Source organism: Nothobranchius furzeri, chromosome 6 (assembly GCF_043380555.1).
Source record: "Nothobranchius furzeri strain GRZ-AD chromosome 6, NfurGRZ-RIMD1, whole genome shotgun sequence".
Classification (NCBI taxonomy): Eukaryota; Metazoa; Chordata; class Actinopteri; order Cyprinodontiformes; family Nothobranchiidae; genus Nothobranchius; species Nothobranchius furzeri.
In genome coordinates this window covers 70776189-70803688 of record NC_091746.1, presented here as the reverse complement: position 1 = coordinate 70803688, position 27500 = coordinate 70776189, and the positions used below count along the sequence as shown (strand labels likewise).

General features: G+C 44.1%; 3 protein-coding genes across 3 annotated transcripts in view; all 3 read left to right on the top strand.

Annotated features, from left to right (window-relative positions):
- Positions 1-11761, top strand: part of eeig1b (estrogen-induced osteoclastogenesis regulator 1b) — a 24071-nt gene extending 12310 nt beyond the window's left edge. The window contains exons 3-12 of the mRNA XM_015974398.3: positions 480-600; positions 1979-2008; positions 2141-2257; positions 3012-3058; positions 3131-3285; positions 6643-6744; positions 7050-7254; positions 10142-10263; positions 11445-11514; positions 11590-11761. Of these exons, the coding sequence (XP_015829884.3) occupies positions 480-600; positions 1979-2008; positions 2141-2257; positions 3012-3058; positions 3131-3285; positions 6643-6744; positions 7050-7254; positions 10142-10263; positions 11445-11514; positions 11590-11635 (1015 nt within the window). The 3' untranslated portion in view covers positions 11636-11761. The remainder of the gene's footprint in view (positions 1-479; positions 601-1978; positions 2009-2140; positions 2258-3011; positions 3059-3130; positions 3286-6642; positions 6745-7049; positions 7255-10141; positions 10264-11444; positions 11515-11589) is intronic.
- A 4448-nt stretch (positions 11762-16209) lies between these two features.
- On the top strand, positions 16210-23160 carry dpm2 (dolichyl-phosphate mannosyltransferase subunit 2, regulatory). Its single transcript, XM_015974397.3, has 4 exons — positions 16210-16312; positions 22105-22194; positions 22322-22424; positions 22545-23160. Exons 1-4 carry the CDS (start codon positions 16310-16312, stop codon positions 22598-22600), a joined length of 252 nt encoding a protein of 83 aa, XP_015829883.1. The 5' UTR covers positions 16210-16309; the 3' UTR covers positions 22601-23160.
- A 136-nt stretch (positions 23161-23296) lies between these two features.
- pip5kl1 (phosphatidylinositol-4-phosphate 5-kinase-like 1) overlaps positions 23297-27500 on the top strand; it is an 8603-nt gene continuing 4399 nt past the window's right edge. Inside the window, exons 1-2 of the mRNA XM_015974396.3 lie at positions 23297-23551; positions 24217-24470. Of these exons, the coding sequence (XP_015829882.3) occupies positions 24276-24470 (195 nt within the window). The 5' untranslated portion in view covers positions 23297-23551; positions 24217-24275. The remainder of the gene's footprint in view (positions 23552-24216; positions 24471-27500) is intronic.

Sequence of the window (27500 nt, the reverse complement as noted above, 5' to 3'; positions counted from 1 at the left end):
GGTTGACCGCCACTGACATCACACTTTTCTGGTCAGACTAATAACAGCTGGCGGCCATGTTTGCTACTCCGCTAGAGTTAATGGGTAACGCTCAGTGTGCTGTTCAGGGTCCAATAAAAGAGCAGGATGAGTCATCACCACTTCCTGTGTTCTCCCTGAGACTGATTTTATCTTTAATTTACACAAACATCTAGCTACTGTTGGTAGGAGGGGCCCGAGGAACGTCTCACACGTTCCTTTGAGGTTCCTAAAGGATCTCTGGTCTTTGCATCAGCTTCATTTCTGGATCCATCAGCATCCAGATGTGTCTGAACTGCTGAGCTGTATTATTATTTCTGCCTCCGTAAACAACAGACGTGTGTGTGTGTGTGTGTGTGTGTGTGTGTGTGTGTGTGTGTGTGTGTGTGTGTGTGTGTGTGTGTGTGTGTGTGTGTGTGTGTGTGTGTGTGTGTGTGTGTGTGTGTGTGTGTGTGTTGCAGAGAGGAGGTGCAGCAGAACTGTGTTCGTTGGGAGAAGAGGTTCTCCTTTGTGTGTAAGATGAATTCTAATCCAGCCACTGGAGTCTTGGACCCGTGCATCTGCAGAGTCTCTGTACGGAAGGTAATCTCTTCTTAGAAACACACACACACACACCATGTTGGAACACTCACTTGGCAATCGATCCAGACCTCAGCAGTCTGATCTCAGGACCTTCAGCAGAACATCAGTTGGTTTTGTTGGTTCTCCTGGAGAAAAGCAGCTTCTTTGCGGCCCTACTTGACAGCAGACCAGGTCTTCTCCTTCTGGATCAGCAGATGGACCCAGACGTGCTGATGTGGGCTGGCGGTGCCATGATCCCACTGCTGGTTCAGCTTTAGAAGATGGTTCTGATTGTTGAATCCTTCTGTACCTCTAGAGGAACTTTATGGTTCATCAGATCTTCACAACATTCTAGTCTTCATCAGTGGCAGCTGGTTACTTTTTTTTTTTGGTGGGGCACATTTTTGCAAGTCAGTTTTCAGATGAGCTCTAACCACATATCACCACCAGGGGACGCCAAAGTACCATTCTTAATGTGTCACACGGCTGGAACCCGACGGAGCCGGTACCAGGTCCACGAGCACTTCCAGCAACAAAGCTGTTCCAAAAACATGCTCAGTATTCACCAGCATGTGCAACCTGCACACTTACGTAACAGGAGGAGACTCGTCTACCTCAACAACACCCAATGACAACAGCCGCTAAAGGAAAAGTCCGTAAAACGACGCTAAACACACAAAAACGCTCAGTAGCGACAACGCAACATGATCCTGCCCACAGACTCTCCTTACGACAACATGGTACCATTACTCTAGCTGCAAAACCCACGGAGCTAAGCTAGCTTCATCAACACAAATTCAGTCTTTCCGTTACTGGTTCATGGTCAAACTGAAGCGTTCTAGTAAAAAACTCTCGGTTTGTGTGACCCAATGGCCCGACGTCACACCAAGCTGATCTTTTCTTACCTGCTGGAGATTGTTACGGGTCTGTGACGCCACATTCCGTCGTTTTTCAGTTCACGGTGTTTCTCATCCTGTGATTGGTTAATTCAAAAGCTCTGGTCATCTGCAAATGCTTCGGTTGCAAACCTCTGCGTCCAAAGGCTCTCGTGTTCTTGGTATTGGAGGAGGATCCGGTGCGTGCGTCGGTTACGGCATAGGTCTACGGTAAAGGTCGCTGCGTCTCAAAGGAACAGGAAATGCATCACAAGGCGGTGCGGTTATGGTAGCGGTGAGAGAACGTTTTAACTACACCTAAAGCAGATGAAACGCAGCATGTGTAGGCCGTTTACTTTGGTTCTCATATCTTCTTGTTTCTGAGCGACTGCTGGGGCGGCGCCCCTATGGACAAGCCACCGCTGGTCTTTACTCTGAAGAACATCAGCGTGGTTCTCAGAGCTTCTCTCGGTGGTTCTGACCCAGACGGACCTGATCCTGATATTTATGTTGTGTCTTCACAGGAGCTGAAGGGAGGGAAGACCTTCTCAAAGGTACGTTTGTGAACAGAATGAATGTTTAACTGGACTGGGTCGACCAGCTGGACCCGTGGACCCAGCAGCTGGATTCTGGTGAATGTCTGAAACCAGGTCTTCAGGTGGACTTGTGTGTGTTTCTGTCTCTAGTTGGGTTTCGCTGATCTCAACATCTCAGAATTCGCTGGTTCTGGTTCTATGGTCCGCTGCTGCATCCTGGAGGGTTACGACACCAAGAACACCCGGCAGGACAACTCCATCCTGAAGGCAGCGCGCACACACACACACACACACACACACACACATACACGCACAGGCACACACACGCACCCACACACACATGCATATGCACACACACGCGCCCACACACACATGCATATGCACACACACGCACAGGTACACACACGCGCACACACACGCACAGGCACACACATACACACACACGCACATGCTTGCACACACACACATGCACGCACGCACACACACACAGGCACACGCACACACACACGCTTATAGGCACACACACTCTCACACGCGCGTGCGCGCACACACACTCACACACACACACTTTTATTTGGGCTGATTTACCTGCTGTTCTGGTTCCAGAACATTTTCAGAACATTATTTTAACTATGACCTTTGACCTTTGATCAGTCAGACATAAAAAGGCTCCTAACTGTTGGGATGAGCCAGCGTGAAGCTGACTCAGAACCTACCAGTTTAAACCGGATCTTTAGTCTTGCTTGCACCAGCAGCATCACAGACCCAGCCTGGTTCTGGTTCTGGTTCTGGTTCTGGAGGATCCGGCCTCAGAGGAAACGGGATTTAGGCTCTAATTAAATGAGGTTTGATCTGTAAAATAGACGATGTTGGTGTCAGATCCTCTTTTACCAATAAAGCTGTGTGTTTTTGACACGTTTCTGACTCCATCACAAGCGCTGAACGTTAGCACCTAACACGTCCTTCAGTCAGAGTCTGCATGTTGTAGGGCTCAGAACCTCTGACCCGGTTTCTCCTCCAGGTGACCATCGGGATGACCCTGCTCTCCGGAGATCCCTGCTTTAAAACGTACGTTTCTGATTTGGACCCAGCCAGCAAACAGCTGGCTCGACGCTCCTAAAGGTCATGCTGTCCTTTCAGGCCTCCCAGTACGGCCAAGTCGGTGTTTACTGGTGCTGAGGATCCAAACCTGCAGCTGGACTGTAAGGGGGAGGGCACCTACTCCTCTGGACCTCCAGCAGGTGGTGTCAGAGACGGTCCCGTCAAACCCCGACAGTCGTCAATCCGGAGTTTAGGTAAGAGTCAACAATGAACCCTGTGATAGCTTCAGCTGGCTCTGTTTGGATCGACCCGGTTCTCGCTGACTTCACAACGTCATAAACGATTTATTCAGCAGCAGCAGCACGTAAACGATGTTACTAAATGAGATCCCTTACAGTTAGCCTATCAGTCCTCAAAGTGCAGGACAGGGATTCCCCACCAGGGGTGTGCGTGCCCCTAGTGGTTCGTGAGAGCGTTACGGGGGTACGTCATGAACGTTCCTTTACCCAGATGATGGCCGCTTTCGCCCAGGTAAAAACAGCGTTGGGCTGGGACGTGTCAGGCTTGATGAATGCACAGCTAAACATGGTTGATATGATATCGGTTATGACCGTCAGCAGCGGAGCGCGTGGATCCAGACGCAGATCTGGTGGCGTTGGTGATGCGGACCTCGTTTGGGTTTCTGGAGCTGATGTGGAACAGGAGAACATCTGGTGACAGTAAAGGTGTGTCTGCGTTAATTGCTCGGTAACACTGATCCCCTTAAATGCCGCTCTGATGAACACACAGACTCGGACATCTCCAGGGATTCAGTCTGAACAAGTTCCCATCAGCAGCTCCTCTCTCCCCGTCTCCCTAACCCTGCATGGTCGGTGGGCACCGCCGGTCTGACCTCCAGTGACCCCAGACCTGCTGATCGGAGCGTTGCTCAACCAGGGGCAGGGAGAAAGAATAAACCTCCAACTTATTTATTAATGTCAACAAAAAAAGCATCGTTTTACCTGCAGTTATCCACCGAAGCAACAAAAGAAAAACATGGAAATGATTAAATGAATCAGGAAAGGAGGAAGAAATGTTGTTTCTGTTGTTTCTAACTTTAATTTGTGTTTTCATCACAGTCAGCTGGAATGTTATTTAAATATCTTCATCTGAGGCGACGGTGGCACAGGAGTTAAGCGCTCGCCCCGTAATTGTAAGGTTGCAGGTTCGAACCCCGCTCAGTCTGTCGCTGTCGTTGTGTCCTTGGGCAAGACACTTAACCCACGTTGCCTGCTGGTGGTGGTCAGAGGGACCAGTGGCGCCAGTGCTCGGCAGCCTCGCGTCTGTCAGTGCGCCCCAGGGCAGCTGTGGCTACATCGTAGCTCATCACCATCAGTGTGTGAATGTGTGTGTGTGAATGGGTGAATGACTGATTGTGTTGTAAAGCACCTTGGGGGGTTCCAGGACTCTAGAAGGCGCTATATCAAATACAGGCCATTTACCATCTTTATTCATTTTTTGAGGATTTCTGTGCTGCTTTGTTTGCAGAATAAATCAGAACGGTTAAAGTTTATTTTTAAATAACGTTACATGTTCTTTAATTAGTTTTAGACGTGTTTGTTCTGCTGAAGGTTTGTAAGAACTGGATCTGAGGTCACATGGTCCAATACTACCCAAACGAATCAGAAACCAGCTTTTATCCAGGTCTCTCCTTCAGCCCACCGGGCTTACACATCTGCATGACCTTCTCGGGAGCAAGTGCTGCAGAAACCCGTTCATCACTCATTCATTTAGACCAGGTGTGTGGCAGCAGGGACACACCTAAAACATGCAGGACAGGGGAGGCGAGGACCAGGTTTAAGAAAAGCGGGAGCAGGGCTGCAGCTGCTGCCGAGAGGCCTGAAGCCTCGTTTGGATGTAGACCGGATGTTCAGTTTCACGTGGATCAGAAATCGTTGAGTCCAGCGTTTACACCAGCTGCGGTACGGATCCGAACGCAGAGCTCCAGAAAGTTTCAACGTGGAGTTTTCTGGGCCCTGCATGAGGATTGTTGACGCTAAAGAACTCACCTGAGAAGTCGTGGCTCAGTCTTAAAGAGCAAGTCACCCCCAAATCAACTTTTTTTTGCTGATAAACTAAATAAACGAGTGTCTAATCGTGCTGCAGACACGTGTAGCCAATAATTTGGCACTTTACTGCATCTTTGTTAAAATTTAAATATTCTGCTTAAAACTGGCAGTGTTGTGCCGTTGTCAGGTAAAAACTCTGCACTGTATTTGAATTTAAAACTGCCACCGCTATTGGCTAAGAAGTATGCTATGATGTAAACTGGTACATTATGATGTCACAATGCTGTCGTGAGCCTGAGTGTGTGTGTATTTGTTAGCAGCTCCGCCCTCTCGGTCTGCCAGGCAACAGCATTTGTTGCATTTTTCAAACATGAAGTGGGAGTGGAGCTAGACTCCGGTAGGGGGTGACTTGCTCTTTAAAGTATCTTTCCGGAGTTTTCTCCTTTCAGAAATGATGTGAGGTTTTTCAGAAACCTGTAAAAGTGCTGATCTCATCGTGTACAGTGATGTAATGTAAGTAATATGTCTTTTTTTTTTTTTTTTTTTTGCTAAGCACGCCCTCTGGCCCGCAGAGCAGGAATAGGAACCTGGTCGCCGACCAGAACTAACCAATAGCGTTAGACTACCGCTTACATGCTTCAAATGTAAGGAACACCTCGGCTGATGCAGAGTTGATGAACTTTTCACGGACAATAAGTCTCTAAGATATAAATAAATGAGAACACAACAGGACATGAGAATAATACTCGTAAAAACGTGTTTTAGCTGTTTGTCGCTACAGAAGCACGTTTATAACCAGAAACGTGAAGTCGCCATCTTAAACAATCACGAGTGTGATATGCTTGTCAGCCACTAGATGGCGCCATCGGACAAGAGAAATACTCCGGAAAGAGACTTTAAGGAGATTTAAGGAAATTAATTTCATTTAATAATCAGTCGTGCGTTCTACTTTTGGGGAAGCATCGACACGTTTGACTAAGGGGTACTCGTGGAATGAGAAAACGGCTCAGGCGGTCCACGAGTCAAAAGGTTGGGAAGCACTGCTCTAGAAGATGCTCAGATGTGTTCCCGGAACCACCACGCTCTGCTCATATCCGCTTATCTACAGTCTAAATGATAAATGTCCTGTGTACCACCCCCCAAGGCTCTTTTACAACACAAACCCCACACACACACATTCACACGCTGGTGGTGATGAGCTTCACCGTAGCCGCATCTGCCCTGGGACCGCTGGTCCCCCGACCACTGCCAGAGGGTGGAGAGTCTCGCCCAAGGACACATCGACTGCGACGGACGGGTCTCGACCCTGCAACCGTCCGGTTACGGGGCGGGCACTAATCTCCTCCACCACCGTCACCCCAACATCTTCAGCCTTGAACAGGACGCAGCTGAAGCTGAAGTTACTTCACACACTCCAGACGTCCAGCAGCGTCGTCTCTGGCGCACACCCCACACAACTTTCTTCTTCTTCGTTGGGATGAGAGCATCCTTCAGAGGGAGATGATCCGGAGGATGGGGCTGAGCCTGCTGGTTCTGGTTCTAGGATCTGTTGTGTGTTTGCAGGACTTCCAGAGCACGGAGAGAGCATTTCCAACCCAGACGAGATCTTCTGCCCCGGTCACATCCGGAGGTCCAGTTACGCTAGTCAACACAGCAAAATCTCAGGTGAGGGTTCTCCTTTAGCTCCCAGCAGCCCTTGCAGCTCTGCCCCCTTCATTCAGGTGACGGCATGCGTGACCTGAGGAAGGTAAAGATTTTGAGAACACGTGGAGTCTGGACCAGCTGTGCCTGAAGAATAGCTCTGGTTCTGGATGGATGGGTCTGTGCACGCCCGTCCACGTGTAGAAATAACACAGCATCTCTGAACATGATGAAGGAATGTTGCTGCAAGGAGGCAGCAAGCCTAAAGGTGGACCAGTCTGGGTCAGAGGTCAACAGAACACACAGTGATTAATCTCTCCCCCACCCAGGTTACAGCACAGGTCCTTCTCGCTGCTCCAGCCTGACAGACCTCAGTCCCCATAGAGACGCCTCCTCCAGCAGTGGCATTTCCTGTGGCCCCGCCCATTCCTCTCAGGCTCCTCCCTGCACTCCCAGTGAGCCTCACCAACGGGCAGCACCGTCCAGACCAGAGAGACCTCCTCCCCCCTCTGCAGCCGCACTCCGGTCATCCAGGTACGTCTTTAAATCATAAGGTGCTTCACAATAACAGATAAAGAGGGAGGCCAAAATCTACAGATTGTAGAAATGCCAGCTGGAAAAGAGCTGACATGAGAATCCAGAGGTCAAAGGTCACACAAACATTCCTGACAGAGGGATTGGTGTGAGAAGCAAGCTGACCAAGAGAGTCTGGGAACCAGCTTGTCTGGAGCACAGATGAGGATCTCAGTCTTATCTTCATTCAGCTGAAGAAAGGTAGTTTGTACCGCCATCTCCTAAGGATCGACCAAGTCGCCCTCCCCTCCACGATCCCTCCAAGGGGAAAAATATAAAATAAAAAGGTGCAATACACGCACACGCACACACACAGGTTACATTGTGATGTCTTAGTAAATATTCTATTTGGTGAGAGATAAACTTTATTGTATTAATCCTAGTGAATCTATAATTAAACGGGTAAACTAGTAGTAGCACATCCAACGTCAAAGAGAGAAGAAGAAGAAGATAATATCATTTCTATAGCACCTCTCAGGATAAAAATCACGAGGCGCTTCACAAAAACAAAAAATGTAAAAATATAAAAAAGCATTTAGAAAATGTTTAAAAATATATTTAAAATGAGCAAAAATAGGCAATTGTGATTTTAAAAAAAATGTTAAGAAAGAGAGAGAGTGAACAGGAAAGAGGGAAATCAGTGGATCCTGGGGAAGGTGGAATAGGTGGGGAGAGCAGAATAAAGAGAGAGTGGTGAAGAAGGTCATACAATTCAGTTCAATTCAAATTCAAAGATATTTTATTAATCCCAGAGGGAAATTAGAGAGCCAGCTTGAACAAGTAAAATGTTATCAGGAGAGGGAGAATGTTTAAGTGGTTAGCAACAGTGTGCTAGACGATGGCCCCCTCCATAAGGCCACCACAGCTCAGCAGAACATCATTGTAGCTTCTTCTGGGGAGAAAAACACTTACAGAAAAAATAAAGTTAACAGCTGAAATAGCAGGAAATAATACAGTTAAAGAGCAGATTGTAGAAGAAAGTAGTCGAGTGTGGAAAGTGGTCAGTGTGTCCTCCAGCAGTCTAAGCCTATAGCAGCATAACTACAGAGATAACTCTGGATAACCTAGCCTTTTTAGATGGAGGCATGTTGGAGTCAGGGCAAGGGAGAGCCGTCTTTACCGACTGTACACTCCACCTCCCTCTACTCCCCCACTTGTCCAGATCTGGGCTAACATAAGATTGTAACCATAGGCCCTATCAAATAAAAATATTTTAAGCCTAGTTTTAAAAGTAGACAAGGTGTCTGCCTCACGGACTAAGGCTGGGAGCTGATTCCACAAGAGAGGAGCCTGATAACTAAAAGATCTGCCTCCCATCCTAATTTTAGATATTCTGGGAACCACCAGTAAACCTGCAGTCTGAGAGCGAAGTGCTCGGTTAGGAACGTATGGAACTATCAGATCACTGATGTATGATGGAGCTTGATTATTAAGAGCTTTATATGTGAGAAGGAGGATCTTAAAATCTATTCAGAATTTAACAGGTAGCCAATGTAGGGAAGCCAAGACAGGAGATATATGATCTCTCTTTTTAATTCTCATCAGAACTCTAGCTGCAGCATTTTGGACAAGCTGAAGACTTTTAACTACATTCTGTGGACTTCCTGAGAGTAATGAATTACAGTAATCCAGTCTTGATGTAATAAATGCATGAACTAGTTTTTCAGCATCACTCCTGGAAAGGATGCTTCTAATCAACAACATTCCGGAGGTCGAAAAAGGAAATCCTACAAACCTGATTAACCTGGGATTTGAATGACATGTCCTGGTCAAAGATAACATCAAGGTTCCTTACTTTGTTCTCGGAGATTAATGTAATGCCATTCAGGTCAGGCGACTGGCTAAGCAAATTCCTTTTCTGGATTTCTGGTCCAAAGATGAGAACTTCCGTCTTGTCTTGATTTAAAAGCAGAAAGTTTTGAGTCGTCCAATTTTTTTATGTCGTCAAGACAAGCCTGTAATCTACCCAACCGATTAGGTTCATCAGGGTTAATGGATAAATATAGCTGAGTGTCGTCAGCATAACAGTGAAAGTTTATCCCATGCTGTCTAATGATTTTACCAATTGGGAGCATATATATCGTAAAAAGAATTGGTCCAAGCACTGAACCCTGTGGTACTCCGCAAGTAACCCTGGAGTATGAAGATTTGTCATGTACATTTACAAAATGAAATCTGTCAGACAGGTAGGATTTAAACCAGCCTAACGCTGCTCCTTTGATCCCTACAACATGTTCAAGTCTTTCTAAAAGAACATTGTGATCAACTGTGTCAAAGGCAGCACTGAGATCTAACAAGACTAGAACAGACACAAGATTCTTATCTGAGACCATGAGAATATCATTTGTAACACTCACTAATGCAGTTTCAGTGCTGTGATACTCTCTAAAACCAGAATGAAATTCCTCAAACAGAGCATTAGTGTTTAAATGCTCACATACTTGGATGGCCACTATTTTCTCCAGGGCTTTGGATAAAAATGGAAGGTTAGATATTGGTCTATAATTCATTGGGTCATCTGGATCCAGAGATGGCTTCTTAAGTGAAGGTTTGATTACAGCAACCTTAAAACCCTGTGGTACATATCCATTTACTAAGGATAGATTGATTATATCTAGAATGGGGGCAGTAACCAAAGGAAATGCTTCTTTAAATAATTTGGTTGGGATTGGATCCAAAATGCAAGTTGATGGTTTAGATGAAGCTAATATTTTTGATAACTCTGAAAGCTCAACTGGATCAAAACTGTTCAAACACAGATGAGGTTGCTTGCTTTGGTGGGTGTGTTCTTTATCGGGTAAACGTGAACATTTGTGTTATTTCAGACGTTCTTGTGTTCCACCTGCAGGAGGAAGAAACAGGGAGTGGAATGCCCGCACAGCTGCGTGGATGACACGCGCATCGATGCGGATGACATCGTGGAGAAGATCATTCAGAGCCAGAACTTCTCTGACAACAGCAGAGATGAAGGTTTACCGTTTTTAGACCTGGGTTTCTGAGAAGTGGTGAAATGTGGGTTACCAGAACATCTCCATCTCAGCTCTAAGGTTCTGGGTTCTGATCCGCTGTTTCTGTGGTCCAGACACACTTGTTAAACTAGAGACGGACAAAAACATCTGCTAGTGAAAGGAATCGGGTGATTTATCAATCAAGAGTCTGATCGGTTTTCTGGTCCTCGAACCAGTGATTAAAACTCCGGCTCTTTTAAGAGAACCGGTTTATACGGCTCGCTAAAATGAACCGGCTCTTTTAAGAGAACCGGTTTATACGGCTCACTAAAATTAACCGGCTCTTTTAAGAGAACCGGTTCTAAAGGCTCGGTTCGCCAAAGTGAACCGGCTCTTTTAAGAGAACTGGTTCTAACTGCTCGGCTTGCCAAAGAACCGGTTCTAACTGCTCGGCTCGCCAAAGTGAGCCGGCTCTTTTAAGAGAATCGGTTCTAACGTCTCGGCTCGCCAAAATGAACCAGCTCAACTCGCTAAAAATGAACCGGCTCTTTTGGCTCTTGAACGACTCCTCACATGTTTTGTTTCAGAATGAACTCATGACCATAGATTATACAAACTGCGTAAACATGTCATCAACTGTTTATTATTGAAATAACTTTTGTTCAACGTGAACCAGAAAGCAACACAAACACATTTAAATGGTAAAAACCGACTGCTAGTGAAACATTTACTAACTCTGACCCGTTCGGGCCAGTTGGATAATCGTAGTGAAAGTGTCCAAATCTGTCCTGTTTGCTCTCGTCTCCTCCTCCTGTGGCGCTGTTTCCTCCTCTGTTACAGACTTCTGCCCACCCCTCCGTTCATGTAATAATTGTCCCGGGCGTTTAGTGCACGCCACCGCTCCACCCCACCCCCCATTCGCGGCCCACGCCAGAGGCCCGGTGCGTGAGTTATTAGCAGCGCCCTGCGGGTGCAGCCTGCCGGTCACTCCTCCAACGGCGAGCCACCTCTGACCTCTAACCCAGCAGCAGCGAGTCAGGCGCTTTCAGCTCTCCGACCCAGATGGACCCAGAGAGTCTGAGTCCAGAACCATGATGCTAAAAATCAGATGGGTTCTGTTTCTGGCTTTTTGAGCAGCTGATATTTTAGAAACATCTCTGAGGTTTGTAACTTTTACATTCTGGACCTCTGGTTCCTCCTCAGACAGCAACCTGAAGCTGTACATCAGTAAAGATGGAACCACGGCCCTGGGCCGGACGCAGCTCGCCAGCAGGTAGGTTTCCCACCTGACGGGTCTTCCCACCGGCCCGGTTCCTAATTCTGACTGTGTGTTTCTGTTCTGTTCCAGCGGAACTCCTGGAACCTTTGAGCCGGTTGTCATCGAGACTCGCTGATCAACGAGTCTGTAACGGTTCTGATCCAGATCCGTATGTTCAGTCTGCTTCTCTGTGGGTCCAGATTCTCATATGACCAGCATGACCAGGAGCCGGGCTCTGGATCTGAGTCTCAGAATTGTGGTTTGAGTTCATTTCTAGTTTCTGTTGTTCTGGGTTTTTAGAGCCAGAAACGTTCGGTTCTGTAGAATCTGAATGAATTTACTTCAAATATCCAGAACCGGGCCCCTTGGTTTCCATTTGGTTTTTGCACAAATGACCATAATGTATTTAGTCAGAGACGCTCGGCGGGTACCAAAATGGGTTTGGTTGGTTCTGCTCACAGGTCTGCAAACATGTTCTGAAGCTGGAATGATGTGTGGAATCACACTGGGAATGTCTGCCGGGAATACGGGTTTTCCCGTTTTAAAAAAAAAAAGCAACCATTGAGGAACAGGATCCAAACTCCTCACAGAAACAGAACCGGTGCAGCAACACGGATCCAGGAGCAGTACCAGGATGATTGTTGTTCTGATGGTTCTGGAGCTCGGCTTTTCCCTCTCACATCAAACTGCAGCTCCTATAAAAATTTCAGTGAGTTCTTCTCCGTTAAACCCATCTTCTGCAGATGCACCGATTTTGACCTTTGGGCCGATACCAACTTTATTCAAAGAATGACCAAAATGAAAATGGATATTCTGATCAAATTAAATGTTCGTATTTAGCCGGTTAATCTGTTAGCATAAAGTAGCCTTTAGTGAATTTCAGATTAGTTCTGATTAATCTGATCTATCTCGATATATTCTGCAGCTCAGACGGTACCTGTTGGTGCATCTCTAATTATCACACCCAGACCCAGAACCAGTGCATTGTGGGAACTGTTTTCTATCCGACTCACATTTGGAGTTTTCCTGAATCCATGTTTATTTCTAGGACTTGTTTTTCCCTAAATGTTGTTTTATGGGATGGTTTTATTGTTTTGAGGATTCCTTCTTCTATGATTTAAATGTATTCAGACAAATAAAAACAAAAAGGGAAATTTGAGGTCAGAATGAATCCCTGAAACCTCGTTTAACTGGATCTGATTGGTAAAAACCTGGAAACCTTCAGCGTATTAAAGTAAAAACATCACAAATATCAGCCAATCAGGATCCAGGAAATCCCCTGTGAACAGGTCAAACGATCCTGCTGAAACAAAAACCTGATTTTAATCGTCTCATCTGTTTCTCCTTGCTTGAATCTTTTGGACATTAATAACCACTAAAGTAGTCCTGCTGACGTCGGGTTACGGAAGCACGCCGTCCGCTCCTGCTCGACTCCTTAAATGTGTATCATGAAAAGGTTGTTGGGTCTAAGTAGAAAGTAGGAACTCGGGTTATTCTACTGAATGAAACCATTAGAAACTTGTAAAACTGACGTAAGATGAAATAGCAGCTAATGCTAGCTAGCACCATACCGTACCATAGCAGCTAATGCTAGCTAGCATGGTCCTGAAGTAACGAGACTCATCTTGTTGTTATTTTAATCCTAATTTAGATTCACTAATTAATCCAGTGGGACTAATTAACTCCAGTTTGACCTTTTATAGCTCCTGAGGAAGCTGAAAGCTAAATGGTCGTAGCGTTAGCTGCTAATGACCTCACCCCGTTAGTTTCCCAACCCCGTTAGCTTAGAGTTAACATTATTAAACCTCTGTGCAGTGACAGTCTGGTGTAGACACCTCCTAGTTTTCTGGTGTTTCATTTCTCCAGAAGCAGATAAAAAAGATCTTCATCTGCTAAATCTGTGTTTTGGAGCTAACCGCCTTCCTAAATAATCCAAGTTGACATTAATTAAGTAATGAAAGGTGGAAAAAGTCCAGTGTGGACTCCACTAAGTGCTTTGGAGCTGTTAGCTTGCTAACACCGAAGCTAAGTGCTCGCCCCGTAATCAAAAGGTTGCAGGTTTTAGCCCTGCTCAGTCTGTCACTGTTGTTGTGTCCTTGAGCAAGACACTTAACCCACCCCCCCCACCCCCGGCTGCTGGAGGTGGTCAGAGCGACCGGTGGCGCCAGTGCTCGACAGTGTTGTAACACGCCTTGGGGGGTTCCAGGACTCTAGAAGGCGCTATATCAAAAACAGGGTTATTTACTGTTTAGCTGCTAGCAGACCTGCTAGTTGCTAGCTTCCCTGTTTTTGTGCCGAGTTATTTATTCGGTTAAAGTTTTAACTCTTTACTGCTAGCATGCTAGTTGCTAACTGCTCCGCGGTATTTTTATACCAACGGAAGGAAAAGTGTGGACACTGATGATGTTTTTGTAAATCAAAGAAACGTTATTGAGGGAACATTTAGATGAACTGGTTTTAGTATCTAGTTTTTTTTTATTTGGTGTGTAGGTTAAATGACGAGTTGGAGCTCAGATCCTGTCCCTTCTCTTAAGTGAGTCTAAAGAACCAGAACCAGACCGGGTCTCTGTGAGGCTGTTGGTACCAGAGTCTAAACATCCAGTAGTCTGTGGTTCTATTGGGCTGAGTTCTGGATGCTTCCCAACCATAAAAGGGACTTTTGTGTTTGTTATTGGGAATTCTGGTTCTGGTACCGTGGGGGTGGGGCTTCTGCTGAACTGAAAAAACAAAGTTCTGTTAATCATTTTGTTCTGATCTGTTAGGATGAGTGTTTTCTGTGGAGACTGTAAACAGAACCTTTACAGAGTCTTCTGGACCAGCGAGCTGGTCCTCAGGCTGGTTTTACTCAACAGAATTTACTCCTGCGATGTTAACTTCCTGTCTGGTGGTGTTAAACTGGTTTCACTGGGATTTGGTTGTTTTAACTCTGCTGCTGCTTTAATTCACAGATCGGCGGTTTGAGGAAATTCTGGATCCACTACTTTTTATTTATATGTTTTTTTATTTATATTTAGGGAACGATTTAACCAGATGATGATTTAGCTGAAGGCAAATGCCAGAAGATTGTATTCCTATAAACCTTGGAACCACTGTAGGGTTTTATAGGAGCTGTAACTGCTTTTACCTCCTTTTGTAAACATAATTATGAAAGTCACGTGAGATCTGATATTTTATGTGTGTACTCTGTGAACCAAATGTAATAAAACCTGTGGTGATTTTCCATCTCTGGGTTGAGATTGTTCCATGCGGTCATAACTCAAATATTTCTGAAGTTTATTTCATTTCATCCATAATTAGATTGTCCTTTAGCTTTTGTTCAGTTAATGTCTTGTTTCTTTATCAGGGAAAGTTTTCCTTCGTTTGAAAAACTGGAGAGGATTCAGAAGTCTTTCATCCACAGCAGTTAAAAGTGAAGTCCAGCACGTTGTTCTGGTGCGTGTGTGTAGGTCGGTGTAGGTCCAGGGCAGGAAACCTGACGGCCTGGTTGGAAACTACTAGAAGCTTCCTGGATGAGAAGCCACACGTCTTCAAGGGAAACAAGAAGAGTCCTGTTAATTCTAACGAAACTTTCAAGATTGTAGTTTTAGTAACTAAAGCACATTTTATTTATATAGCACTTATCAGAGTCACAAAGTGCTTCACATAGATCAAAGCAAAACAGTGTTCGCTAACAGAAATGGATTCACATCAGAAAAGTAAAACAAAAAAAAGATGATTAGAAATTCGGGGGGGGGGGGGGGCGTGTTTTTAGTTTCCTTCTATAGGAGGATCTTTTGTGACAGCAGTGCTTTACCGGGACTTTTTTCCACGTTACGATGACTACCGGTAGTCTTTCCGGTCATTTATTAGGAGAAATCTCCGAGATTTATAAAAGAATCATTTGCCAGCCATCCTGTGTGTGTGTGTGTGTGTGTGTGTGTGTGTGTGTGTGTGTGTGTGTGTGTGTGTTCGTTCGTTCTGTCTTTTCCATCCCCAGTGAGTCGTGGTGGATGGCTGCTTATACTGAGCCAGGATCCTCTGGAGGTTTCTTCCTGTTAAAAGGGAGTTTTCCTCTCCACTTTCGCTGCATGCTTGCTTAGTATGAGGATTGCTGTAAAGACTCTGACACTAGTCAGTGACTCGATGCAACCTGCTGGGTTCCTTATATAGGAAACTTGTTACTGATTGGCTTAATGTACTGACCTGTACTGGAATGTTTACTGTGTGCAGGCCCATGAGACGACTCTGATCGTGATTTGGCGTTTTATAAATAAATTGAATTGAATTGTTTGGAAGCGCGCCACGCATACAGCGCCATCAGCTCAGACAAGAGGAGAGAATAAAGAGACTCACACTGACGTTTTCAGCTGTCCCAGAGCTCATATGGGCCTTAAAAACGTTCACCAAGAATCAAAACTTTTTCTAGTTTGATGATAAAAGTTCTGCTGATTCAGAGAATGGCCAGCTGGACCGGGAGGTCGGTAGATTAAAACACACTGAATACATTTGGTGACCTGACATTCAAAAGTATTAAAGGGGCCATTTTTCACCAGATTAGACATGTTTGTCCTTAAAGACCACCACAAGACCTGCCTCGCCACGTGACGGGCGTGGCGTGGTACACTCAGACTGGAGTAGTGTATTATTATAGTACTAGTGTGTACTCATAAAGATCTATAAAAGTCTTTAGTTCTGAAACTCCTTTTAAACCAAATGGAAGCTGTTGCAGTGGTCGACCACCAGGTGGCGGTAGAGATCGAGTCTTTCTGAGGGATTTAGAAAACGAAGAAGAACCCGGAAGTAAACAATCTTTCAGTACGGGGCTGCGACAATGGTAAGAAATGTCAATTATTTACAAATGAACGCAGTTTTAAACGGACAGGTGTTGTTTTAAAGAGGGCTTTACTTTGTGGTTTGTGTGTTTAAATGTTAGCTTGTTTAAGCTAATTTTAGGTTTTAAGTTTCGTTTATTTTGAACTCATTTTAATGACAAAAATCACGTTTTAAGTCTGTTTACGAAGAGATGGACTGCCTTTTTCTTTCGTTACGTTTTTGTCGGGTTTATTTTTTCCTTTTAAAGTTTATTGTCGTGCTTTTTTAAAGACATGCTGATGTTCGATCCGTCGCCAGTGCTGCGCTGTCCACCCTGTTGTTTTTCACTCAATCAGTGAGACACCCTAATGGAGAGAGAACATTCTGGATTAAATCATTTATTAATCCAAGAGATGAGGACGATAATATAAGGTCTAACATTTTGGGGTAATGATTCATTTGGAAAAAGATATAGATAACTTCATCAAAGTAGAAGGTAATTAAGAATAAAGCGATTTTCTGTTTTTTCTTTTTTTTTTTATCTGCACAGTTAACTAGATAGGAAGAATGATAATTTTCAATCTTTTATATTATACTACTTTTTTACATTTCATTTTTATTTATTTAGTTATTAATTACGATTATTATTTTTTTAATTATTGAATTTATTCAATTTTGTTTAAAGACAGTAAAAAAGTAGTTAATTATTAAGGGGCAGTGGAATATTAGCAAAGCTTAAGGATTCATTAAGGACACAGGGAGCAGGGAAGAGCTAGGCATAATGCCAGTCATTTAAGTTAGCAGATCTTAAAACGGGGATCTGTACATGGTTAAAGTTGGAAGTGGAACATTTGAGTGGGTTACTCAGAAAATGGGTGGGTGGGGTTTTTTGTGTTTTTTCTTAAGAATGGTTTGTTCACTTAAAGTTCGTGTTTTGTGTTCCGTTTTGTTCGTACTCTCAGACAAGTTTAAGCATTTAGAAGTGCATGTGAGGTGTGATGACTCGGGAACTGGAAGTTAAATGTACCTCTTGGAATTGTAGAGGCTTAAAAAGTACTAAAAAGATTAAGCAAGTAATGACCAAAATGAAAGATCTGGAAGCTAAAATAATTTTTCTTCAGGAGACGCACTTGCTGGAGGAGGAACATATTAAGGTTGGCAGGAGGTGGCAAGGTTCGTTGTATGCAGCACCATTTAGATCCAATGCTCGGGGAGTAATCACATTAATACATAAATCAGTACCTTTTCAGGTTAAGAATGTAATCAAAGATAAATTTGGTAGGTATTTGATCATCCAGGGATTACTTATACAAGAAACCATTAACTTAATTAATGTATATGGACCAAATACAGATGATGATGCATTTTTTACTAATCTTTTTCTCACAATTTCATTACTCCAAGGAAAATGCATCATAGGAGGGGATTGGAATTGTGTACTGGATCCCTGTAAGGATAGACCAACTGGGACTGACCAGGCCCATAACAAAAGCCGAAAAACAATTCTTAACTTCATGAAGGAACTTCAGTTGATTGACATCTGGAGACAGTTAAAACCTGACGATATAATTTTTTCCTGCCATTCAAAAACATTTAATACATATTCCAGAATAGATTATTTTTTAGTATCAGCAAGCCTACTATCAAACATAAGGACATGCTCATATGACAGTATATTACTATCGGACCATGCTCCCTGCAATATCATATATACACATAAAAACTTAATAATGGAGCGTAGATGGTGTTTACACCAGAAATGGCTGAATGATGAAGAATTCCTCACTTTTGTAGAAAAAGAAATAGATGAATATTTTACTATAAATGGTTCACAAACATCAGCTAGTATTAGGTGGGAGGCATTTAAGGCATGTTTACGGGGAGTTATAATTGCATATACTTCATCGAAATCTAAAGAAACATGTAAAACAAGACAGCAAATGGAAAAGGAAATTAAAACTCTAGAGGAACTAGTATTCAAAAGTAGAGACCCAGTAACAGAGAAAAAATTGCTAATACTAAAAGCACAATACAATAAAGAATCGGCAGATAGAGCGGCTTCGAACATTTTGAGATTAAATCAGTCTTTTTATGAACAAGGAGAAAAACCTGGAAAAATATTGGCATGGCAAATTAAACAATTGGAAGTGCAGAAAAATATAACATCGATTGTAAGCAGCAAAGGGGAAATGATAATAGACCCGATGGAAATAAATAAGGCGTTTAGAAACTATTATGAAAAACTTTATGAATCTCAGGATAGATCAGATCAAACCTCCAGAAATGCGTTTCTGGATAAAATAAATATTCCTACTATTGCAGATGACTTAAAACAACAATTAGATGCAGAAATCACCGAAGGGGAAATAAGCAGGGCAATTAACAGTATGAGTTCAGGTAAAAAAGCGGGACCAGATGGATTTCCAATTGATTTTTATAAAAAATTTAAAAGTAAATTAGTGAAACCATTATTGGAAATGTATCAGGAATCATTACACAAAGGAAGTCTTCCTAAATCAGTAACGGGTTCGCAAATCATTTTGCTACCTAAGCCGGGAAAGCCGAGTAATAAATGTGAAAATTTGAGGCCGATAAGTTTACTCAATTCCGATATTAAGGTGTTAGGTAAAATATTAGCTACACGTTTGCAAGGTACTCTCCCCTCAGTAATTCATAGAGATCAAAATGGCTTTATATTGGGACGCCAAGGTCTGCATAACGTAAGAAGAGTCTTTAACATTATAGACGGAATAAACAATTCGTCAGAGAGCGCCTTACTCTCGCTGGATGCCGAAAAAGCATTCGATAGGGTCGAGTGGCCCTATCTTTTTGATGTTCTGACTAGATTTGGGTATGGAGATGTGTTTCGAAGATGGATACAATTATTACATTCAAATCCAACTGCTGAAATCTTGACAAACAAAAATGTCTCTGAACCAATAAGGGTGAAACGGGGATGTCCACAAGGCTCACCGATAAGTCCATTGTTGTTTGTATTAGCTATAGAACCCTTTGCTATAGCCGTACGTTCGAGTTTATCGGTGACAGGAATTATGGTGAATGAAGTAGAACATAGGATCTCGTTGTACGCTGATGATGTAATAGTATATCTCTCAAAAATAAAGGAATCAATACCTGCTCTGCTTAGATTGATAGGGGAGTTTGGTCAAATATCAGGATATGTCATTAATAAATCTAAATCATCCGTTATGTTGCTAAATGAGGAAGAAAGGGACAACCCACCCACAGTAACATCCCATTTTAAGACAGTAAGGGACTTTATGTATTTAGGGATACGGATTTCGTCTAAACTAAGTGAGATTGTGGAAAATAATTATGAAAGACTTTCTAAAGAAATAACAGAGATAGTGGACAGATGCATATCTCTACCAATTTCTTTAATGGGTCGGATTAATATATACAAAATGAGTATACTGCCAAAGGTGCTTTATGTGTATCAGAACATCCCCTTGCCGCCTCCTGTGGATTGGTTTAGCAGGATCAAAAAGCTTGTTCTCGGTTTTTTATGGCAAAATGGGAGACCAAGGATAAGATTGTCATTGTTACATCTACCATACAATGAGGGTGGTGTCATGTGTCCAAATATTGAGTGGTACTACTGGGCATGTCAAATAAGGTCTATAAGATACTATTTTGACTTAAATAACGCCCCGCAATGGTCAGAGATGGAAAGTATGAATTTGCATCCAACATTACCATTATATTTTTTCTCAGACACAGCAGTAAACTTGATTAGAAAGGCAAAAAACCCAATGGTGAAGAACATGGTCAAAGTATTGTATGGTGTAAAAAGATATATGAATGAACCTGTTGTATTGTCACAGTTTACACCAATGTGGGGAAATCAGAATTTCAGACCAGGAAGAGAAGATACAGTTTTTAAACAATGGTCAATTAAAGGACTTCAAAAAATCTAAGATTTATATCCAACAGACTCTCAAGAAATGATGTCCTTTGATATGCTTAGACATAAATATAATATTGATAGAAAGCAATTTTTCAAATATCTCCAAATTAGAAGTTACATTCGAGCAAATCAAAATAATACCTGCACCAAACCACCAAAATCAGAACTGGAAGAAATAATAAGTAAAAGCAGTTTGAAACAAGGGGCAATATCAGAAATATATAAATTACTTAGGTCCAAAACATCTGAAAATTCGTTAGGAAGATTGAACGCCTGGAAAAATGATTTAAAAAAGGACATAACCAGGGATCAATGGGAATTGGTTTGTACAAAAGCTCATAAACAAACAATCAATTCTAGACTAAGGTTGTTGCAATACAAATGGTTGATGCGAATATATGTTACTCCCGAAAAGTTGAATAAGTATAACCCTAATATACCAGACATTTGTAATAAATGCAATGAAGGGAAAGGTGATTTTTGGCATTGCATTTGGGGTTGCAGGAAGATAGGATCCTTTTGGATTGCAGTAACACAAACTATGAAACAAATACTATCCAAAGAGGTTGTTTTGGATCCCTGCTTTCTTATTTTGGGATTGTATCCTGAAAACATGAGGTACACAAAAAGCGACAGAATGTTTATTGATATGGGTCTGTTACAAGCAAAAAGATTAATTGCTTTAAAATGGAAAAGAACAAGGGAGCCGAGTATCACACAGTGGATAAAACAAATGATGGTGGTTTTGCCAATGGAGCGGATAACATGTATACTGAAAAAGAAATTGGATGTTTTTGAGAAGGTATGGAGACCGTTTGTGAACTTTGTAGAAGGATTTGTATTAGCTGAGGAGGATGAGGACTGAGGACAATGACATTTGTTTTGAGATAATGTCAAATTTAGGCCTTTAACGGAGTGATAAATCGACTGTTTTTTTTCTTTCTTTTCTTTTAGATGTCTGAGAGGAGAATATGTTCATGTAGTGTTTAGTGTGTTGGAATGTTTGCTAGTTGCTAAAATGTAACAAAAAAAAAAAAAAGATATTGTTGGAAAAAAAAATCATTTATTAATCCAAATGCGTGTAAAAGAAATGCGTTTGTAATCCTAACCCTAATCCGCGAGCAGGTGACAGAAGTAGGCTCAGAATAAAAACATCACCAGTGCTGCAGGAGTCATCGTGAGCCGAGCCGGTATCGGCCCTTCAAACTAGAATCGGTGCAGCCCTTATTTGTTTTATTTGTTTGGGGTTATGGTTTACCAAAATAAATGTCATATCTGTGATTTATTGTATTTACAACAACGGAAGTGACACATCAGAGCTTTCTGGTTAATTTGTTTACATTTTCATAACAAACAAAATCAAGAATCAGCAGATTTGAACTAAAGTCTTGTGTTCAAAGTTTGAATGGAGTTTTTAAATGAACGGCATCAGAAACATGATTAAATAAGACATTAGGCCAAACCAAGAAATGCACCAGTCCTTCAGTAGTTTATTTTGGGTGATTACACTTTTTTTCTATTTAAAATATATTTATTATATATTAATAGATAATATATTTATAGATATAAACTACATAAATAAATGATATAAAATTAAAAAATAAAATAATACTTAAAAGAATAAACTTTGAGTCATTCCCAGAACCACCGTACCGATGCCGGATCCTGCAGCTTTTTATAAGACTGTATTTAATTCACACACACACACACACACACACACACACACACACACACACACACACACACACACACACACACACACACACACACACACACACACACACACACACACGCGCGCACACAAACACCTCACTGTTTATCTCTGATTCTTCCTGTTGATGATCAGGAAGCTGGATCTTGATCCCAGGCTGCATTTGTGCTTCCAGGCGTCGGGAGCAGATCAGGCGGTCGGGATGAGTCTCGTTGTTTTCAGCCTCCTGTTGTTCTCCTACTACACTGTTTGGGTCATCGTTCTGGTGGGTTCTGTTGGGTGTTTGCAGCTAACATTTCTCTAAATGAAACATCTTCCATGTCCTCATCTTGAGTTCTGTATCTGATCATGTGACTTGAGCTTCATTAGGTCACCTTTGTGTTACTTTCCAGCCTTTTGTAGACTCGGATCACCCCCTGCACAGATGTTTCCTTCCTCGGGAATATTCTGTGATCCTACCAGGTGTTGCTGCAGTAATCTTTGTCCTCTTTGTTGGTCAGTATCTTCACTCATAAACTTCTTCATTAAAACATTCTGTTTATTTTCTGTCGCATGAATATGGGATGTTGATGTTTTCCGTGGATGAGAGGAGATGACTCTGTGCTTCCTCTGCAGGAGCCTTCACTACCTTCATCATGTGGAAGGACCACAAACCAAAGAAAGTGGCCTAAGGAGGATTGAACCCCTTAAAGGTTATTCCTGCTGGCGGCGACACCAGAACCACCAGCTCATACTTTTGTTCTGCACAATAGACTTTTTCCTGCAGTTATAAACAACATGTTCTTCTGCAAAGAAGAGAAATGTCCCTTTGATGCCCTTCCGCTTCAGACGTCATTTATAGCGCGTTGGCGCCACCTAGTGGCCCAGCTCGTACTACACGATGGAGAAAACGTTCTGCAGATTCAGACTTGGTTCTATTCAGGTCTCAGAGGACTTCACTAGAACCAGACCGGTTCTATAAGATCACACCTGCTGCAGCAGAGAACCAGAGGTCACATGTCTAGATGATGTCAACATTCACCTGATTTAACCAGATTTTATTTGAATGTTTAGAAAGAGTAAATGTTTAAATGGAGCCTGTTTGAATCCGTTTCACATCCAGATGTGTTCACTCAAAGCAGACCGACTGACATCTGAGTGCTGAAATCCAGCTGTTCTGGTGTTTTACTGCAGCTGGAGTTCCCGGATGATCGTTTTTCTAAAATAAAACTAAAATGTTTTCTGCTTTGGATCTGCGCTCGTTTCTAACTCACAGACATGATGATGATAGAAAAGAGTTCAGAACCCGGAACCAGGATCTCCTCCAGGCCTGGGCCTGATCTGGACCTGCACCAGGCTCAGCCTCAGCTTGACCAATCAGTGCCTGTGTGGGGGGGTGGGGGGTGTAGAAGCTTCCGGAGCCTCCAGCTGGACCAAACTGTTGTCAGCTATTCATCGTTCTGCACCATCACTGCATGACGTTGCAGAACCGGTTCCTGCAAGTGGTTCGGTCCGTTTCGGTGGTTCGGTCCGTGCGTGTCACCGGGTGGGACCCGGTCCGTGGTGCGACCAGGCTCCGCGCGGACATGTGAGTCAGAGACCCGAACCCACCGAGCCGGCTCCGAGCTGCGGTCCGTTCTGAGGTGAGTTCTGGTGATGATGATGATGATGAAGATCTGCGGCTCGCCTCTTTGATCTGGAGTAAACTTTATTTAGTTTCAACAGAATCAGGTTTATTACCAGAACATCCATCAGAGGCTCAGGAGTTCACTAGAATGGATGGGTTGCTGGTTCGAACCCAGGCGCCGTTATATCAGCCGTTGTGTCCTTGGGCAGGACCTGTACCTCCCTGCTGTGGTGGTCAGGGGGGCCGGAGTGAGTGAGCCAGAAGGTCGTCCACACTGAGGCTGTGGGGCACTGACACTATACGCGCAGGCAAGGAGGGGGTTTGAACCAGCAACCCTCGAGCAGCGTAAACTCCCCGAGCCACGTCACCACCTCACCCATTCATCCAGTTTTAATGTTATGAGCTTATTGACACATAAGTCTTAATGGTCGCTCACCTGAACTCACGTGCAGGATGGGATGCGTGCAGTAAACTAACCAGACCCGGAACCCAGAGGTGGTGATGGTGGTACTGGTTCCATCCCTGACTCTGTGATATTGGACCGCGTAAATCTGCTGAACTGTGTCACTAGCGCTGCGCCGCGGTCCGCTGAGCTTTCATCCCTTTGTGTCGGTCTCCATGGTGACCAGGTTCTGTGTTTTGTTTAGCTCTCGGGCCTCTCTCACTCTTTGATTTCTTTAGTCGGAGCTGTGAACGACAGACCGGGTCAGCTGACCCGTTCCTGTTCTGTTGGAGTCCAAATGGAGGGATCCGGCGCTCCCAGGACTTCTCACCGCCGCCGCTCCGTTAAGAGGATGAGATGGGGGGGTCTGAGGCAGCAGTGGAAACTTCTGGGTCTGTTTGAGATCGACCAGAACCACGAGTTCTACAGCCTGACCTGCATGATGAAGGAGGGTCTATTTGCAGCCATCCAGAATACCATCAGCCTCCCCACGGTGAGTACCCTACCAGCAGATCCCGGATCCATCAAAACACGGGTCAGACCCATCTGATCACCATGGCAACGGGCTGTACCGATCCACTCTGCTGGTTCTGACTGAGAGCTGGTTTCAAAGGTTCTGCTGGTCACTGAGGTGGAGGGTGATGATGCTGTGTTCTGGTCTGGTCCAGGTGGTTCTGTTCCACACAGAGACACCCACCCCATACAGCGCTCTTCACCTCATGGAGCAGTGTGGATCAGCATACCTGTCAAAGGTGTCGTTTTAACTAAGACATGCCATCAGGTGGAGATGGAGAGTGGAGCTGGTGGGTGGAGCCAGAGCGTTGGAGCCAGAGGGTGGGGCTGGAGGGTGGAGATGATGGATGGAGGTGGTGGGTGGAGCCAGAGGGTGGAGATGACGGGTGGAGCTGGAAGGTGGAGCTGGTGGGTGGAGCCAGAGGGTGGAAATGAGAGATGGAGGGTGGAGCCAGAGGGTGGAGATGATAAGTAGAGATGGAGGGTGGAGATGATTTGTAGAGATGGAGGGTGGAGATGATGGGTGGAGCCAGAGGGTGAAATGAGAGATGGAGGGTGGAGCCAGAGGGTGGAGATGATGAGTAGAGATGGAGGGTGGAGATGATTTGTAGAGATGGAGGGTGGAGATGATGGGTGGAGCCAGAGGGTGGAGATGGTGGAGATGATGGGTAGAGATGGAGGGTGGAGCCAGAGGGTGGAGCTGGAGGGTGGAGATGATGGGTAGAGATGGAGGGTGCAGCCAGAGGGTGGAGATGATGGGTAGAGATGGAGGGTGGAGCCAGAGGGTGGAGCTGGAGGGTGGAGATGATGGGTGGAGCCAGAGGGTGGAGATGGTGGGCGGTGATGATGGGTAGAGATGGAGGGTGGAGATGATGGGTGGAGATGAAGGGTGGAGATGATGGGTAGAGCTGGAGGGTGGAGATGATGGGTAGAGATGGAGGGTGGAGCCAGAGGGTGGAGATGATGGGTGGAGATGGTGGGTGGAGATGATGGATAGGGATGGAGGGTGGAGATGATGGGTGGAGCCAGAGGGTGGAGATGATGGGTAGAGATGGAGGGTGGAGATGAAGGGTGGAGCTGGAGGGTGGAGATGATGGGTAGAGATGGAGGGTGGAGTCAGAGGGTGGAGATGATGGGTAGAGATGGAGGGTGGAGCCAGAGGGTGGAGATGATGTGTAGAGATGGAGGGTGGAGATGATGGGTGGAGCCAGAGGGTGAAGATGATGGGTAGAGATGGAGGGTGGAGTCAGAGGGTGGAGATGATGGGTAGAGATGGAGGGTGGAGCCAGAGGGTGGATATGGAGGGTGGAGCTGGAGGGTGGAGATGATGGGTAGAGATGGAGGGTGGAGCCAGAGGGTGGAGATGATGGGTAGAGATGGAGGGTGGAGATGGTGGGTGGAGCTGGGCCGTTTCTCAGTATGCATAGTTGTCTGTACCAAGCCCCCACAATGCGGGTGAAAAATTGAAGCAAACCCGGAAATGAAATAAATTGCAGTTCCACCCTCATCCACTAGGGGCTGGTGTCAGAAGCGAGCAAATCCTCATTGACTCCCATGTTAAAAATACCAATTTCACAGCAGAAATAAACATGTTTACAGCCTGGTACCAAAACATGTTTTAGGTTTAAATGATCTAGTTTACACTCATGACAACTCTGAGGGGGGTGAATTTTTTTCTCACTCTTCTGTTTAGGTGTATTAAAAGCCTAAAATTCTGTATAATTAATGAGCATCAGACCCACGTGACCGCAGAGCTAGCTCCGGGGAAAGGCCTCAGTAGAGCCTCGGTCTGGCCTGGAAACTGTTCTGGGATTTAGAGTCTCCGTGTTTGTGTATTCTGTTTTTGGATATTTTTTGTGCAATTGTTGGACAAAATGACTTGCTGTGGCATTAATTGCACTAATAGCGCGTCCAAGGAGTCTCCACTTAATTTTTTTCGGTAAGTAAAATTATATTTATGTATTTTAGGTCACTGCCGAGCTGAGCTTAGATTTTAACATGTACTGTTTAACCATGAAATTTAAATGTAATAGGGTAAAACCCAGTGCATTTAACATAATGCTGCACTTTAGAAAATGGGTTGAAATATAACATGTTGGTGGAGCTGGGTTCCGACTATCGTCTTGTGGAGGTCTCGGGAGACCTCTGTGTTCCACCTGGTTTTACCCAGCGGTCAGCCCGGCGTATCTCTGACTCAGAAGCTCTGGTGTTGTGCACAGTTAACTCCGGTTGTAGCTAGGATGCTACCTCCGTTAGCTTAGCTCCCACCTCCGCGTTAGCTTTGGGTTCGCTTCAGGTTAGCTTGTAGCTAGTTTGACCGGGTGTCGTCAGTTGATCCCAGCCTTACAGCCCCACCCTCAGCTCCACCTCTCTTCCCTTTTATGGAATTGTCTGGGCTTGACGGAACCTGTGACACGGTCAAAATGGCGGTGGTGGCCACCTCCCATTTATCTTCAAAAACGTGTTATTGGAGTCTACGGAAACCCATTGTCCAATATTTATGTCAATGGTCTGTACTTGTGTACTCACGTCCTTGTGAACATCATCAGCGATGGCCCAAGGACTGCTCCAGTACTAAGTTGGCAAGATTAGATTCGTGCTCCACCCGTATCCCACAATGCATTGCATCACAACTGTTATACTCTGAACGTCAGAGGAGAACTCTAATACCTGTAGAGTTTTATATTTGAAATACTAATAAAGTACAATTAAGTTGTCTGTTATTGTCAATTATTGTGTGTAACCTTTAAAATCTGCTTTTCACAGTCTCTCAAGATGCTAATTAGCTAACCCACTATCAAAATAAAACCACAGTAGCTCTGTTTTTGACCTGAATATATAGTTTTTATTAAATTAACAGTGGAAAAAAATGGTATTTTATCAGAAGTGGACCAAATATAATTCTAATAATATGTTTTCATTGTTATTTAAGGAACAAACTAAACGTTTATCTTCATCAGGTCATTTAATCGTAGCTGGAAACAAGCAGCGCTTGTTGTTCAAGTTTAAT